General features: G+C 44.3%; 1 protein-coding gene across 2 annotated transcripts in view; it reads left to right on the plus strand.

Annotated features, from left to right (window-relative positions):
- Positions 1-17,551, plus strand: part of LOC122550022 (plexin domain-containing protein 2) — a 431,455-nt gene that overhangs the window by 272,359 nt on the left and 141,545 nt on the right. For both annotated transcript variants that reach the window (XM_043690425.2, XM_087987374.1), the window contains 2 exons: positions 7,172-7,294; positions 16,978-17,096. In XM_043690425.2, coding sequence (XP_043546360.1) covers positions 7,172-7,294; positions 16,978-17,096 — 242 coding nt within the window. The remainder of the gene's footprint in view (positions 1-7,171; positions 7,295-16,977; positions 17,097-17,551) is intronic.

Consider the following 17,551-nt stretch of genomic DNA (forward strand, 5'->3'; position numbering starts at 1 on the left):
TGTGGTGGGTGCTAAAAGACTTTTCACACTCAAAAGCAGAAATTACTTGTGAAACACAGCAGGTCTGGCAGCACCCATGAGGAGAAAGGAGAGTTAACGTTTTGAGTACGGTCACTCTTCATCAGAAGGCTCATACACAATACCTGACACTTATCTTCAAAATCAGAAACGATGAGATGCACAAGGTCAGAACTCACACGACAACAGGTTTATTTGAAATCACAAGCTTTCAGAGCGCTGCTCCTTTGTCAGGTGAAGTGATGAAGGAGCAACACTTTGAAAGCTTGTGATTTCATATAAACTTATAGAAGAAAATTAGGGTCTAAGCTGTCTCCTTGAGATATTTTGAATGGGTTTGGTCTGGTCCATAACAATTTCCATGGGTATACAATGACAGCATCACAAAGAAACTGTGGCAGTTGATCTGAGGAAAGTTCAATAGAACCATGGAGTCATAGATTCATACAGCACAGAAACAGACCCTTTGGTTCAATTCGCTTCCATGCCGACCAGACATCCCAATCTGACCGAGTCACATTTGCCAGTATTTGGCCCATAGACTTCTAAATCCTTCTTATACACATACCTATCCAGATGCCTGTTACATGCCATATTTGTACCCATCTCCACCACTTCCTCTGGCAGCTCATTGCATATACCCACAACCCTCTGCATGAAAATGTTACCCCTCATGTCCCTTTTAAATCTTCCTCCTCTCACCTTAAACCTATGCCCTCTAGAGTTGGATTCCCTGACCCTAGGAAAGAGACCTTGGCCAATGACCCCATCTATGCCCCTCATGATTTTATCAACCTTTATAAGGCCACCCCTCAGCCTCAGTAGGTGGAGGGTTCACCTGCATTGAAAGCACAGAAGTAAGAGAGGCAAAGTGTAATGGGCATTGTCCATTGGGATGTTATTGCAGAGGCTCAGAGAGAGGGATTCAGGCACTGATGGGAATATTTCAACGTCAGGACCAATGTCAGTGTGGGCTTTCTGGAGAAGGGCCCAAACAGGCATGCCGATCACCCCATGCACATAAGAGGTTGTACAGTCCAAAGCCCCACTATTCACAGATATCTGATCAGCAGTATCAGTTAAGGTTGCAGCTATTCATGGCAGGCCATCACTGACCTCTGCACTATGCTTCAAGACAGCCTGAGACCTACACAAGTTAGTGGACATCCACTGGCCATGATTCTGAAGGTTACAGCTCTTGATTTCCACTCTGCCAGGTCTTTCGAGAGGTGCATTGAGGTACGTGTGGGATCATCCTAGCCAACGGTTCATAGTGCCCTAAGGAGCTGACCAATGAAGGCTGGCAATGATGTGTAAAATCACAATGGTGCAATCAACCATGTGGAGAAATCTGTCAGCTCCGGGGCCATTGCTGGATGTCCCTAAGGACAGGGTGTATGTTATTCACTAGCCATGTGGCTATCACATCATTCCTGTTGACCAATCAACAGCCTTCTTCAACAGAAAAGACTTGCAATGACTCAATATTGAACTGATCTGTGACCACTATGGAAGGATCCTCAAGTCTGTGCACTGTGCTGTTCCTGGTAAACAGGCACAAACAATTAAATACCTTTTCTGGCCTCCCACATGCCTTAAGGGGCAGTGATTCAGAGACAATGGCCATCCAGCTCCTCACATTATAAAGACCCTGTCCAGCTGCAGAGAAGAAGCACAACACCCACCTTAGGTTAAGATGAACCACCATCAAGTGGGCAACGGGGCTCCAGATCATGTGATTCATGTGCCTTGACCAATGTGGTGGAACCCTTTGATAGCTCCAGCAAGCTCTCATGTATTGTGGTGGTCTGCTGTACACTACAAATTCTCATCGTGCCAAGGGGCGAGAGATTGAACAATGAGCACAGCACTGTTCATGGTGTTTCCCGTGACAGTGGGCATTAGGAGGAGCCAGCTGACTGTGTACAATGCAAGCTTGGAGACCTCTTTGACCACAAACAAAATGCAATGAGGTACGTTCAAGGGAAGATTCAGGTCCACAAGTACAAATCTGTTTACACTTTCCCCTCTGTCCTTTCAGAAAGATTCTAATAAAGCCTGACCTTTTAATCATCGTACCACCCTCCCCTTCATTTTGTATTTCATCACAAGACTGAGGATCTGAACAGATGTACCTTGGTCTATCACTTTAAGCCTGTTAAAGGAATAATACTGTCAATGAGGACAGCATTTGTTAGAGTGAGAAACAGCAAGAATGAGTGAAAGAAATTTTGAGCTTCACAGCAGAAACAAGACTTCATCTCTAAAGTTATGATCACCCATAAACACTAAGTGCTGCTGGGTTTCTCTTATTTATTTTACAAATGTTCCCATGGGGCGGAATGCCTGTTGTTGCAGCTGAGCTGGAGGGAGACTGCTGATCATGCTGTTCTATCAGTGAGATGACTTTGACAACCATCCTTTGGTTCCCTGAGACTTGGAGGAATCCAGCTGAAGGTTCGCTTCACAAGTGCAAGAGCCTTCTCTGACACTGTGGCTTCGTGGAGCTGCAGCATTTACCAGAATCACCCTGAGAGGAGCCCCAGGAGGGGATGATAGCTGGTCTTTCATCCATGCACACTCGTACTTTCCTACTCCCCTGAGAGGGATGGGGTCTCCAGGAAACGCCACGTATCTCGATCTTCTCTCATCTTGCTCATACTGTGTGGAGCACACAATCAAGTTGATGACATGCAGGTCATTGTCCATCCCTGACAATCACAAACCAGAGTGATAGAACATGGAGTAGAAGGTGAGGACTGCAGATGCTGGAGATCAGAGTCAATAGTGTGGTGCTGGAAAAACACAGCCGGTCCAAGGTGCAGGAGAATCGACATTTCAGGCATAAGCCCTTCATCAGGAAAGATAGAACCTGGAAAGAGGCCCTTCAGTCCAACTAGTCCATGCCAACCAGGGTTCCTAAACTGAATTAACCATTTGCCTGCCTTTGGCCCATATCCCTCTAAACCTTTCCCATCTGTGTAACTAGCCAAATGTCTTTTAAATATTGTAATGGTACCCAACATATATCAGTATTAATATATATTTTTATATATTATATATAATGGACCTTTGTGTCTACCAATGTGCCAGGTATACTTTTGTGTATCAGCTCATTCTCTCAGCCTCTTGGATGTATGCTCCTGCCTCAACATCAGCATTCACATGGCCACACTGGTGTCTTGAGCTGAAAATGTGTTGCTGGAAAAGTGCAGCAGGTCAGGCAGCATCCAAGGAACAGGAGAATCGACGTTTCAGGCATGAGCACTTCTTCAGGCATGACCTGCTGCGCTTTTCCAGCAACACATTTTCAGCTCTGATCTCCAGCATCTGCAGTCCTCACTTTTTCCACACTGGTGTCTTGCCCACTCCCCCTTTGTGGGGGAACTATGAAGAGGTGTGTGGCCTTCTCTCTTCTTATTGTGAGCACTGTCACCTCCTGGACTCAAAAGGAGGAATAATTTTAATCATTACGAAGAGACACAGCTCTTATACTGATGGGCACTCCTGAGGAATACGATATGGCAGCACCTTCTATCTCAGCATTAGCTGACATTGACCTGATTGCCTGGTTTCTCATCTCGGGACAGCAACTGTATGGTTCCTACACTGGGCATTACTGACTTGGCAAGCCACCTCCACTGGACAAGACCATCACCTACTTCCTGCTGTAACTTTTACTCTCACTGCCAAATTCAGCCCCTCAGTTGGAGCGGTTATTCTGAGCAAGTACAGAATCCAAACTTACTTCACACTGGTTATGTGCTGCAGAAATTGTAAACAAGGTTAATTTTAAATAAGCAGGCATGTGTCTCATTAATTTGATATCCTTGTAGTTTTCTGAGGACTCTGAATGAGTCTCACTGTAGTCACTTGTAACTCAGGAAGTGCATCATCCAAATTGCATGCAGCTATGTCCAAGAAACAACAAAGAGCTGATAAACTGTTGATGTTGTTTGAGGTTTAATATTGGCCGATGTGCTCGAGAGCACTTTCCTGATCTTTGAAATAATGCCACAAGTTCTTTTAAATCGACTTGACAATAAACCTAGAATACTGAGAACAGTTTTGGACCCCCTATCTAAAGAAAGATGTGCTGGCATCGGAGGCAGTCCAGATAATGACTCAAGGTTGATCCAGGATGGGGAGAGGCTGAGTAGGTTAGGTCTGTACTTAGTATAGTTGAGAAGAAGAAGAGGCAACCTTATTGAATTAGATAAGATTCTTAGGGGACTCGATAGCATAGATGTGCAGAGGTTATTATGTCTTATTGAAGAGTCTTGAATGGTACAACTGATGGTCAGGAATCACACCCAGTTAAGACAGAGATAAAGAGGAATGTTGTCTCTTAGAGAATTGTGAATTTGTGGAATTCTTTATGACAGAGGTTTGTCGAGCCTGTGTCACTAAGTATATTTAAGGCTGAGATATGCAGATTTTTAATCAGTAAGGGAATCAAAGGTAATGGGGAAAGGACAGAGCAGACTCAATGGGACTAATGGCCTACTTGCATTCTAATGTCTCCCGGTCTTATGAGTGAAGAAGACTCCAGTTTCACATCTCATATAAAGTGCAATACCACCAACAGCACAACATTGCTGCAGTACTGCACTGAAGTGTGGGTCTGGGTTTATGCTCAACTCTCTCCACTGATAACCAAACTTACAACCTTCTAAATGCGACACAAATTTGTTGCTGACTGACCTGTGAGTGACATTGTGATTGAAGGACTTAATACTTCGTAATAGGTTATCTGCTTATTATCTCATTGCTGTTTGTGTGATGGTGTGTATATAACCAGTGTAACTATTGTGCCAGCCTCAGTTGGCTGGAGTGGAAGGCAGGCCAGATTAAATGAGGTGAGGAAAATGGTGTAAAGCAAAGGAATTAGGACAAGTAGAAAACCAAAGACAAGCCTCGTGGAAATAGATGTAGCAGAATTATCACGGCCAGCTGCCATTGAACAAACAGGGTTATGGCCTGTTTTTCAGGCTTTCGGGTAAAACATTTATAAAACTAACCAATAATGGATCAGACACTGTATTCAGATGGCTGAAAGAGTCAATCCATTAAGTCCTGTTGTCACAATTCTCAAATGGCCAGTGAGGCCAAAGAAACTAATAACACTCTGACATGCAGCAGCATTAATATAAATGACTCAGAGGAGCTTGCCACCAGTCATTCAAAACAGTGATAACCTGTCCATTAAGGTGGATGATGCTTTGAGGCGACATGTCTTAATGATGTAGCAGAGTGGCGATAGAAAAAGAAAGGTAAGGAAGAAAATTCTGCTCTACCGATCCCACTAGCTCATAGGACTCTCTACCCCATACTCCCAAAGATCTGTGGGTTGAGAATCAGCCTGTTAAGTCCCATGGCAGTTACTGATGGTCCTGAGTGGATATTGTCCACAAATCCAGGGACTGCTGACAATGACAATGTTTTGTTCAGTTTACTATAAACTCTCTAGTGGGAAAATGACGTGTCATTCCTTTAGTTCACCTTGAGTTTCTTTGGAATATCCTCGAAGACTGAGCTCAGAATGGCAGTGGGCTGGGAAATAGTGTTTTACTGGAGGGAAGGAGTCCAAGAGAGTTCTTTGTGCTGTTTGAAAGGATTATGTCCAGGTGGAAGTTCTCATACACATTGAGTTCTCTTTTCCAGGTACCAATAGATATCAATAATTGGGACAGTCAGTAGTTCATAATGCTACATGCAAAAGTACCTATTTATCTTTGCATTTTAATAAATATTTATGCTGTCATTTCTTGAGATATTACACATCTCGTCCACAAGCTTACTATTCAGTAAGGTGACTTTAGTATAAGTTAATTGACATATACATACCTGTGAAATCACATACCTCAGTTCATTCAGAAATACCTGTTAAAGTCAACATTCAATAAGGTAGGTGACAATGAACATTTTTCATTCCACTGTTTTGAGATGGTTCACTCCCTGAGTAAACATCTTGAAGCCCAAAGGTTTAGATGAATTTTATGACCCGGCACCTGAATTACAAACAATAAACTGACTAACTTGTGGCTTATTGGACTCCTCAGCAGTGATATATTGGGTATTTTTGAGTGTTGCTCATATGTTCATTTGTCTTTACAACAATCCATATGAAGTTTAGTTCAAGAGCAGTGACAGTAAATCATTTTGATCACAGCTGCCATATATTGGCAAAAATAGAATTAACAAGATATTTTAGGATCATTGATACTGTGAGGCCAAATTTCTATTGATGATTTTTCAGATTTTGCTTTGCAGTTTGTCATCTTGTACAAATGCATATGGCATTAATGTTGTTTAATAAACTGGATTCCAAATGTCCAATCTGATGAGGTTCTAACCCCTTTAGGCTTTCTTCTCCTACTGAAAGTGTTATTTAGTTATGCTCCAGACTATATCGCTCACTGTGTACTTTCTGTCTGTATATCTGTTTCTTTCTGTCTCTCACGCATTTGCCAACATCACACTGTTATCCTGACTTCTGTAGCTCCATATAAAGTTTTACCCCTAATTGATCCATATTCCCTTGCTCTCTGCACTCTAATTTTCTGACCCTTTGTGTTGACTTTATGACATGACGTAAGGACAAACAAATCAAAATGTGAAAGGTTATCAGGCCTAAGTTGGAATGTGGATATGAGATTACAGTAAGATTAAACATGGTCTTATTGAATATTGGAGCAGGATCAATTAATCACCTACTCTTGCTCCTTATTCATATGTTTGAGAGGTTCAAATGTCTTTATTCAACTACAACTTGATATGATACTAGGTGTGCCTGATTGCTTCTGAGTTCTGTGGATGCAAGCTTTTTTTAAATTTTTTTTACAAGTGCATCACGTTTGATGATAGTTGGAGAATAAATGAATGAACGGACATGGGAACAGGACACGTACATACGCTTTGGAGTGTTTGTATGGAGGTTGAGCAGCAGCACAGACTGATTATGCCAAACATTCTGTTCCTCTGTTGTAATTTTGGTGTCATCATTTGCTTTAAGGTTTTTATTTCTTTGATGGAAAATACAGCTGGTTAATTAGTTGTTCAATTTGCATTACACTATTTACATGATTTAAACTCAGGATTTATAGTTTTGTTGGATATTGGATCTAGTGTCATAGAATATTTTATCTTGTAGGTTTTATCTATACGGGGGAAGTAGTGCACCGTATGTTAACAGCTACTCAGTACATCGCACCACTGATGGCTAATTTTGACCCAAGTGTGTCTCGGAATTCAACTGTCCGATACTTTGACAATGGTAAGTATTACTTTTATTGAAACATTTTGCAGGATAAAATCCTAAACATAATCATTGTTTCTTCCCTAAAATATGATCAGAAGTTATTAAGAAGGACCTTTGGGTTTAAATTGGATGAATAATTGAACAGGTAATGATAGATTCCTGTAATGATGATTTTGAACACTTGTTAAGCCTAAAATAATGGATTAGGTTGAAATCTGCAAATTGTCACTTATGTTTACAGTCTAGTACTCTCTGTGCTAATGCTTTTCATTCTATTTTTCTTAACATATTGCAAAAGAAAAACCAACCAGATAAAGATTTTTTCAAGAGACACTATCATTAGTACAGTGTTCTTGATCCAAGTATTTATTTCTGTCATAAGCTCAGGAGTGTGCTGTATGCAGATAATGCAGCAGTATTAATGATCACCTGCTCTCATAATGGAGCACCTTATGCCTACCTTCAGCAAGATTTTGACTGTGTTCAATTTGCATTACACTATTTACATGATTTAAACTCAGGATTTATATTTTTGTTGGATATTGGATCTAGTGTCATAGAATATTTTGTCTTGTAGGTTTTATCTATACGGGGGAAGTTGTGCACTGTATATTATCAGCTACTCAGTACATCGCACCACTATTCAAGATTAGACTGAGATGTGACGTGGACCATAGGTGTTATCTAATAACCATGTCACCTGAGAAATGGTCCAAACCATCCCTCCTTCCCCTTCAATGGTACCACAACAACAAAACTGTCACATTATGGTTATGTTATGGAACTAGAAATCCAGAGGCCTAGACTGATGACGTCCAGGGATTTGAGATAAAGTCGTGTCTTGGCAGCTGGGGAATTTAAATTCAGTTACCAGTCATCTGGTTAGTACCACATTTAAAAGTTGCTGAGGAGAGAAACATAGAAGCATTACACAGCACGGAAGAGGGCTTTCCCTCTCTTCACACATACCATTCTGCCTCTTTTTACTCTTACGGTCCCATTCTTTCTGTCCTCACAGGTTCTATGCTACTTTTCCTCACATATTCAATTTTACACATCACTTCACACATCCCATTCTCCTTCTCAGACACGTCTTATTCTCTGTCTCTTTCTCGGCTAACCTTTCATTTCTCCCATGTCTTATTCCACCACTTCTTGCACAGCCCATTTCTCCACTATTCTCACTTCTCAGCTCTGCACTCGTATTTTCACCTCTTCACACTTCCCGTTCTAGCTGCTCTGACAGCCATCCACACTATCTAGACTGGCACGGCCCACATCTCGACTGAAAGGCTTGAAGGTCCTCGCTTAGATTAAAAATAACCTTAAAAGTCAATTTATCATGTCAAACAGTGAAATAAAGCCCAAATAATCTGATATCACATCCATTATCCATTAACGTAGACAGCTTTAGTGAACTGCCTGATATATGTGCCTAAACAAGAGTTAAACCTAGATGCTTCTTTGCCCCCATCCATAAACACAATCAATAACTCAATGTGTATCATGAACCTGCAGGTCCAAAAGCATCTGATGCTCTTTCACGCTACATCCATTAATCAGCTTCTTCAGATACTGTTTGTGTTTATCTGGCCAGAATGAATCATGGTGGATTTATGGCCTTGGTGTGAATCTTTTGGCCATTACAAACTGCTGAATGGGGAGTGCTCCCATGTCCTGCTCAAACCCAGGGCTGACAAGCTGATGCTCTGTGAGCTGCATTAATTTCATTCAAATCAGCATCTCCCCTCCCTTTACAGACTTACCAACCACTAGAGTATTTTCCCAATGGTTGGCTGATAAATTGGAATACTTTCATTTTCCAAAACTCATTGTGTGCTGGGTCTTAGAATCCTTATGTTCAGTTCCACTCACCTTCTCAGACACTTAAAGTAGAGTTATCATAATCCTACCAGACCATAGGGCGACTCTCTCATTACAGAGAGACAACTGTGGTGATTTAACTCGAGAGCCATCTTTATTAGGCAGGAGGAAAGGTTGAGTAGACGAGTCTGTTTTTGGTAACCTCAGCCAGTGTTGAACCACAAGTGCCAAACAATGGCCATCTCCCTAACAAAGGGTCTAACCACCTTCTGTTGATGTTCAGTGACATTATCATTGTTGAATTCCCTCATCACCAAACTCCCACACTTCGTACAGAAATACTCTGGCAGCTAGAAGGAAGAGGCTGAGAATTCTGCAGCAAGTACATAGAACAATACAGCACAGTACAGGTCCTTCAGCCCTTGACGTGTGTCAATCTTTTATCCTATTCTAAGATCAAACTAACCTACATACCCTTCATTTTACTAGCATCCATGTGCCTATGCAAGAGTTGCTTAAATGTCCCTAATGTATCTAACTCTAATACCACTGCTGGCAGTGAATTCCATGCACCCACCACTCTCTGTGTAACGAACTGACCTTTGAAATCTCCCTAAACCTTCCTCCAATCACCTTAAAATTATGCCGCCTCATGATAGACATTTCTGCCATGGGAAAAAGTCTCTGTCTATTCACTATACCTATGCCTCTCAACATCTTGTACACCTCTATCAAGTCACCTCTCATCCGTCTTTGCTCCAGTCAAGCTGTAGATCCCTCATAAGACATGCCCGCCAGTCCAGGCAGCATATCTCCTCTGCACCCTTCCTAGAACTTCCACGTCCTTCCTATAATGAGGTGACCAGAATTGAACATAATATTCCCTCCTTTCCACTTTCCGCAAAGACCGTTCCATCCGTGACTACCTGGTCAGGTCCACGCCCCCCCCTACAACCCACCCTCCCGTCCTGGCACCTTCCCCTGCCCCCGCAGAAATTGCAAAACCTGTGCCCACACCTCCGCCACCCCCCCCCCCCCCCCCCTCATCCCCATCCAAGGTCCCAAAGGACCTCCCACATCCATCAAAGTTTTAGCTGCGCATCCACCAATGTCATTTATTGTATCGTTGCTCCCGATGCGGTCTCCTCTACATTGGGGAGTCTGGAAGCCTTCTCACAGAGCTGTTTAGGGAACATCTCCAGGACACCCACACCAATCAATCCCACCACCACATGGCCAAATATTTCTACTCCTCCTCCACTCTACCGAGGACATGGAGGTCCTGGGCCGCCTCCACCGCAGGTCCCTCACCACCCGATGCCTGGAGGAAGAACGCCTCATCTTCTGCCTCAGAACACTTCAACCCCAGGGCATCAATGTGGACTTCACCAGTTTCCTCATTTCCACTCTCCCCTCCTTACCCCCCTTCCCCCTAACCTTCCAGCTCAGCACCATCCCCATGACCTGTCGTACCTGCCGAACTCCCTTCCCACCTATCCGCTCCACCCTCCTCTATGACCTATCACCTTCATCCCCACCTCCATCCACCTATTGTACTCTTGGCTACCTTCTCCCCAGCCCCATCCCCCTCCCATTTATCTCTCCAGCCTCATTCCTGATGAAGGGCTTTTGACCGAAAAGTCGATTTTCCTGCTCCTCAGATGTTGCCTGACCTGCTGTGCTTTTCCAGCACCACTCTAATCTAGACTCTGATCTCCAGCATCTGCAGTCCTCACTTTCACCTAGTTGAACTCCATCTGCCAGTTATTAGTCCAGTTCTGCATCCTGTCAATGTCCTGTTGTAACCCACAACAGCCCTCCACACTATCCACAACTCCTCCAACCTTTGTGTAATCAGCAAACTTACTAACCCACCCTTCCACTTCCTCATCCAAGTCATTTATAAAGATCACCAAGAGAAGAGGTCCCAGAACCAATCCCTGTGGAGCCACCACTGGTCACCAAGCCGCAGGCTGAATACTTTCCATCTACCACCACCTCCTGTCTTCCATGGGCCAGCCAATTCTGTATCCAGGCAGCCAGATTTCCCTGTACCCTATGTCTCTTTACTTTCTGAATGAGCCTACCATTGGAAACCTTATCAAAAAGCCTTGCTAAAATCCATGTACACCACATACACTGCTCTACCTTCATCAATGTTTTTTGTCACATCCTCAAAGAATTCAGTAAGGCTGGTGAGGCATGATCTGTCCCTCACAAAACCATGCTGACTATCTCTAATCAAACTATGCTTTTCTAAATAATTATAAATCCTGTTTCTCAAAGTCCTCTCCAATAATTTTCCCACCAAAGGCATAAGACTGACTGGTCTGTAATTCCCAGGATTATCCCTATTCCCTTTCTTGAACAAGGGAATAACATTTGTCACCATCCAAGCATCTGGCACAACTCCAGTGGACAGTGAGGACGCAAAGATCATTGCCAAAGGCACCGCAAGCTCTTCCCTTGCTTCCTGTAGTTACTTAGGGTATATCCCGGCTAGCCTAGGGACTTATGTTCTCATGTTTTTCAAAATTTTCCACACATCCTCCTTCTTAACGTCAACCTGTTCTGGCATATCAGCCTGTTTCACGCTATCCTCAGAAACCTCAAGGTCCCTCTCAATAGTAAATACTGAAGCAAAGTATTCATTAAGGATGTCCTCTACCTCCTCCGACTCCAGGCACAAGTTCCCTCCACTATCCCTGATCGTCCCCACCCTCAGTCTGGCCATCCTCTTGTTCCTCACATCAGTGTAGAATACCTTAGGGTTTTCCTAAATCCTACCCGCCAAGGCTTTTTCATGCCCCCTTTTAGCTCTCCTAAGTCCATTCTTCAGTTCCTTCCTGGCGACCTTGTAACCCTCTGATGCCCTGTCTGATCCTTGCTTCCTCAACCTTAGCTGAAAATGTGTTGCTGGAAAAGCGCAGCAGGTCAGGCAGCATCCAAGGAGCAGGAGAATCGACATTTCGGGCATGAGCCCTTTTTCAGGAATGAGTAAGGTGCGCCAGGCAGGTGAAGATAAAAAGGTAGGGAGGAGGGACTTGGGGGAGGGGCGTTGGAAATGCAATAGGTGGAAGGAGATTAAGGTGAGGGTGACAGGCTGGAGTGAGGGTGGGGGCGGAGAGGTCAGGAAGAAGATCGCAGGTTAGGAAGGTGGTGCTGAGTTCGAGGAATGGGACTGAGACAAGGTGGGGGGAGGGGAAATGAGGAAACTGGAGAAATCTGACTTCATCCCTTGTGGTTGGAGGATTCCTAGGCGGAAGATGAGGCGCTCTTCCTCCAGCCGTCGTGTTGCTATGATCTGGCGATGAAGGAGTCCAACGACCTGCATGTCCTTGGTGGAGTGGGAGAGGGAGTTGAAGTGTTGAGCCACGGGGTGGTTGGGTTGGTTGGTCCGGGTGTCCCAGAGGTGTTCTCTGAAACATTCCGCAAGTAGGTGGCCTGTCTCCCCAATATAGAGGAGGCCACATCAGGTGCAGCGGATGCAGTAAATGATGTGTATGGAGATGCAGGTGAATTTGTGGTGGATATGGAAGGATCCCTTGGGGCCTTGGAGGGAAATAAAGGGGGGAGGTGTGGGCACAAGTTTTGCATTTCTTGCGGTTGCAGGGGAAGGTGCCGGGAGTGGAGGTTGGGTTGGTGGGGGGTGTGGAGAAGAAGAAGGGCTCATGCCCGGAACGTCGATTCTCCTGCTCCTTGGATGCTGCCTGACCTGCTGCGCTTTTCCAGCAACACATTTTCAGCTCTGATCTCCAGCATCTGCAGTCCTCATTTCCTTCCTCAACCTTAAGTAAGCTTCCTTGGTCTTGACTAGATGCTCCACATCCCTTGTCACCCAATGTTATTTTAACCTACCATCCCTTCCTTGCCTCAGTGGGACAGACCCGTCCAGCACGATCAGCAGATGCTTCCTAAACAACCTCCACATTTCTGTTGTGCATTTCCCTGACAACATCTGCTCCCAATTTAAGCACTCCAGTTCCTGCCAGTAACTCCCCCGCCCCAGTTAAATACGTTCCCATACCATCTGCACCTATCCCTTCCATGAGTATAGTAAACTATGAGTATGTATACAAATCATGAATTTGTGATCTCTCACTGAAATGCACTCCCATCGGGAGATCTGACATCTGGCATGGTTAATTGCCAAGCACCAAAGCCAATATGGCCTCCCCTCTAGTTGACCTACCTACACAATGAGTCAGAAATCTTTCTTGGACAGACCTGACAAAAACTGCTCCATCCAAACTATTTGAACTAAGGAGGTTCCAATCAATGTTAGGGAAGTTGAAGTCACCCATGACAACAACCCTGTTACTTAGAGTCATAGAGATGTACAGCATGGAAACAGACTCTTCAGTCAAACCCATCCATGCCGACCAGATACCCCAATCCAATCTAGTCCCACCTGCTACCACCCAGCCCATATCCCTCCAAACCCTTCCTATTCATTTACCCATCCAAATGCCTTTTAAATGTTACAATTGTACCAGCCTCCACCACTTCCTCTGGCAGCTCATTCCATACACGTACCACCCTCTGCGTGAAAACGTTGCCCCTTAGGTCTCTTTTATATCTTTCCCCTCTCACCCTAAACCTATGCCCTTGAGTTCTGGACGCCCCCACCCGAGGGAAAAGAATTTGTCTATTCATCCTATCCATGCCCCTCATAATTTTGTAAACCTCTATAAGGTCACCCCTCAGACTCCGATGTTCCAGGGAAAACAGCCCCAGCCTGTTCAGCCTCTACCTATAGCTCAAATCCTCGTAAATCCTTGTAAATCTTTTCTGAACCCTTTCAAGTTTCACAACATCTGTCCGATAAGAAGGAGCCCAGAATTGCACGCAATATTCCAACAGTGGCCTAACCAATGTCCTGTACGTGACCTCCCAACTCCTGTACTCAATACTCTGATCAATAAAGGAAAGCATACCAAATGCCTTCTTCACTATCGTATCTACCTGTGACTCCACTTTCAAGGAGCTATGAACCTGCACTCCAAGGTCTCTTTGTTCAGCAACACTCCCTAGGACCTTACCATTAAGTGTATAAGTCCTGCTAAGATTTGCTTTCTCAAAAGCAGCACCTCACATTTATTTGAATTAAAGTCCATCTACCACGTCTCGGCCTATTGGCCCATCTGATCAAGATCCCGTTTTTATCTGAGATAAGCTTCTTCACTGTCCACGACACCTGCAATTCTGGACACTGCAAACTTACTAACTGCACCTCTTATGCTCACATCCAAATTATTTACGTAAATGACAAAAAGTAGAGGGCCCAGCGCCGATCCTTGTGGCACTCCACTGGTCACAGGCCTCCAGTCTGAAAAACAACCCTCCACCACCACCCTCTGTCTTCTACCTTTGAGCCAGTTCTGTATCCAAATGGCTAGTTCTCCCTGTATTCTGTGTGATCTAATCTTGCTAATCAGTCTCCCATGGGGAACCTTGTCGAAGGCCTTACTGAAGTTCATATAGATCACATCTACCGCTCTGCCCTCATCAAACCTCTTTGTTACTTCTTCAAAAAACTCATTCAAGTTTGTGAGACATGATTTCCCACGCACAAAGCCATGTTAACGATCCCGAATCAGTCCTTGACTTTCCAAATACATGTACATCCTGTCCCTCAGGATTCCCTCCAACAACTTGCATCTGCCTCCCAATTTGCTCTTCCATGTCTCTGTTGCTTTTGGGAGGCCTGTTGAAAACTTCCGATAAAGTGACCATTCCTTTTCTGTTTCTGACTTCCACCCATACTGACTCTGTAGATAAACCCTCCTCGATGACCTCCCTTTCTGCAGTTATGATAGTATCCCTGATTAACAATGCCACTCCTCCACCTCTTTAACCACCACCACCACCACCATCACCAGGGCCACCATTCCTTTTGAAACATCTACACGCTGGATCATCCAACAACCTTTCCTGCCCCTGTGAAAGCCAAGTCTCCATAATGGCCACCACATCATAGTCCCAAGTACTGATCCATGCTCTGAGTTTGTCACCCAGAGACTCTCTGCAGGCTGTATCTGGCCGTTCACTACCTACTCCATCATCTGATCCTTTCCTCAGGTTCCGGCCCCCACCAATCTAGTTTAAACCCTCCCGAAGACCCCTAGCAATCCTCCCGCCCAGGATATTGGTGCCCCTCCAGTTCAAGTGCAACCCGTCCTTCTTGTACAGGTCCCATCTTCCCCAGAAGGTATCTCAATGATCAACATATCTGAAGCCCTCCTTCTTGCACCAACCCTGTAGCCATGTGTTTATCTGCACTCACTCTCTGTTCCTCACCTTACTAGTCTGTGGCACTAATAGCAATCCTGAGATTACTACTCTGCTTGTTCTGCCTTTTAGCTTCCAACCTCACCCCCTATACTCTCTTTTCAGGTCCTCCTCCCTCTTCCTAACTATGTCATTGGTGCCGATATGTACCGCGATTTCTGGCTGCTCTTCCTCCCCCTTAAGAATCCTGTGGACTCAATCCAAGACATCCTGGACCCTGGCACCCGGGAGGCAACATGCCATCTGGGAGTCTCGTTTGCGACCACAGAATCTCCTATCTGTTCCTCTAGCCATTGAATCTCCTATCTCTATCACTCTCCTATTCTCCCCCCTTCCCTTCTGAGCCAGACTCAGTGCCAGAGATGTGGCCGCTGAGGCTTTCCCCTGGCTCCAGAAATCCTATCCATCTTGGAAGACATAAGTCAGGAGTGTGATAGAATACTCCCCATTTGCCTGGATGAGTGCCATTCCAACAACAATCAGGGAGTTTGACAACATCCAGGGGAAAGCAGCCAACGAGATCAGGATCCCATCCACCACTTCAACCATTCACACCCTTCAGCACAGGCACAGTGTGGTTATAGGGAGCATATTGGATACACTGCAGCAACTTAGCACGGCCTCTTTTAAAACACTTGACAAGCCTTTAACTTCTACCACTGAAAAGGGCAAAATCAAGATGCACATGGGAATACCACTGCCTGAAAGCTTCTCTCCAAATAACTGAACATCCTGACTTGAACTATATCATGGTTGCTTTTCAAATTGGAACTCCCTCCTGACAGCAATGTGAGAGTACCATCAATAAACAGACTGGTATCCAGGTTCAGGAAACAACCCTTGGCCACCTTTTCAGGGACAGTTAGAGATGGACAATAGGCGCACCACCCTGCCAGCAATGTCCAAATCCTCAGATTAAAGAAACTCCACAGGGTACAGGAGTTAGTGATTGAAGCACTGACCATGTCAATATTTTAGAATATTTCAGGGAACTGGTTAAAAGCAGGAGGGAAAGAACATGTGGAAGCAGATTGGCTGTGTGTGATTAGGATCATTGCTCATATTGTGGACAAACAGAAGCACATACAAATTGGTCTGAAGTACTTGATCCTGCCTTGCAGTTCTTTGGAAGAGGTATTGTACCTTCCTTCTCCACAACTTTGTGGTGCTTTGCTACCAGATATTTACTAGCAATTTCCACAGGGACTCTTCACACCATTCACCTCACCTTCAGCGGACTGTTAGCAGAAACTCTCAGAAATGTTGTAAATGATCATTTTTGCCGCTATCTCTGACAAAGTTATAGCAGGAGAATGGGGAGCCACTGGCGGAGATCTTTCACTGCTTTCAGCTGAGCTAATTGAATACTGTGAATTTACTGACCTCTCCTTCTGTAGTGTGAGAAATGAAAAACTTATACCATCCGAAATACTGCAAGTGCATAAAATGGTCAACAGATCAGTTGTTTCTCTTGCAAAGCATGCCTCCTTGCCAGGCAACAGTACTGCCCAGCGGATTAGCTTGAAGGTTCTACATACCCACATGGTTTGACTTGTTCTATCTTGCATTTTCTGTATGTGCAGGTACTGCTCTGGTTGTACAGTGGGATAATGTGCGCCTACAGGATAACTATGATTTAGGAAGCTTCACCTTCCAGGCCACCCTGCACAGTGATGGACGGATCGTCTTTGCTTACAAAGAGGTAAGCTTTCCAGCTACTTGACATTCCATAGTAATCATGATATTTCTTTGCAAGTATAAATGTTGATTGTGCTTTAGACAATGTTTTCCAAATGGAGGTTACTTAATTAACCTCATAAAGAGATGGCAAAGTCGGGTCAGTATGGAGAAGCAATTCTTTCATTGATAGCCAATCATTTTGAGACAGATTTGAACAAATTATAGTTTTTATTTTGTTTGAGGTCATTGACCCTGTGGCTTGTATCTTATTTGTCTTCAAGAATGGGGGTGGATGAGCAGGGGCACAAATAATTCTCAGATTGTGCAACCCATTCTGGCTGTAATGAAATTAAATTTCAAAGATGCTCTATTATTCGCATGGTGAACATTCTTTTGCGATGACATTGGAGGTCTATAAAGGACGTTCCACACTTTATGATATCTGAGGCAGTCATGACAAGGGGTGATAAAGTCAAA

The sequence above is a fragment of the Chiloscyllium plagiosum genome, unplaced genomic scaffold (genome assembly GCF_037043375.1).
Source record: "Chiloscyllium plagiosum isolate Xiang-an unplaced genomic scaffold, Cpla_swu_hap1 HiC_scaffold_5, whole genome shotgun sequence".
NCBI lineage: Eukaryota > Metazoa > Chordata > Chondrichthyes > Orectolobiformes > Hemiscylliidae > Chiloscyllium > Chiloscyllium plagiosum.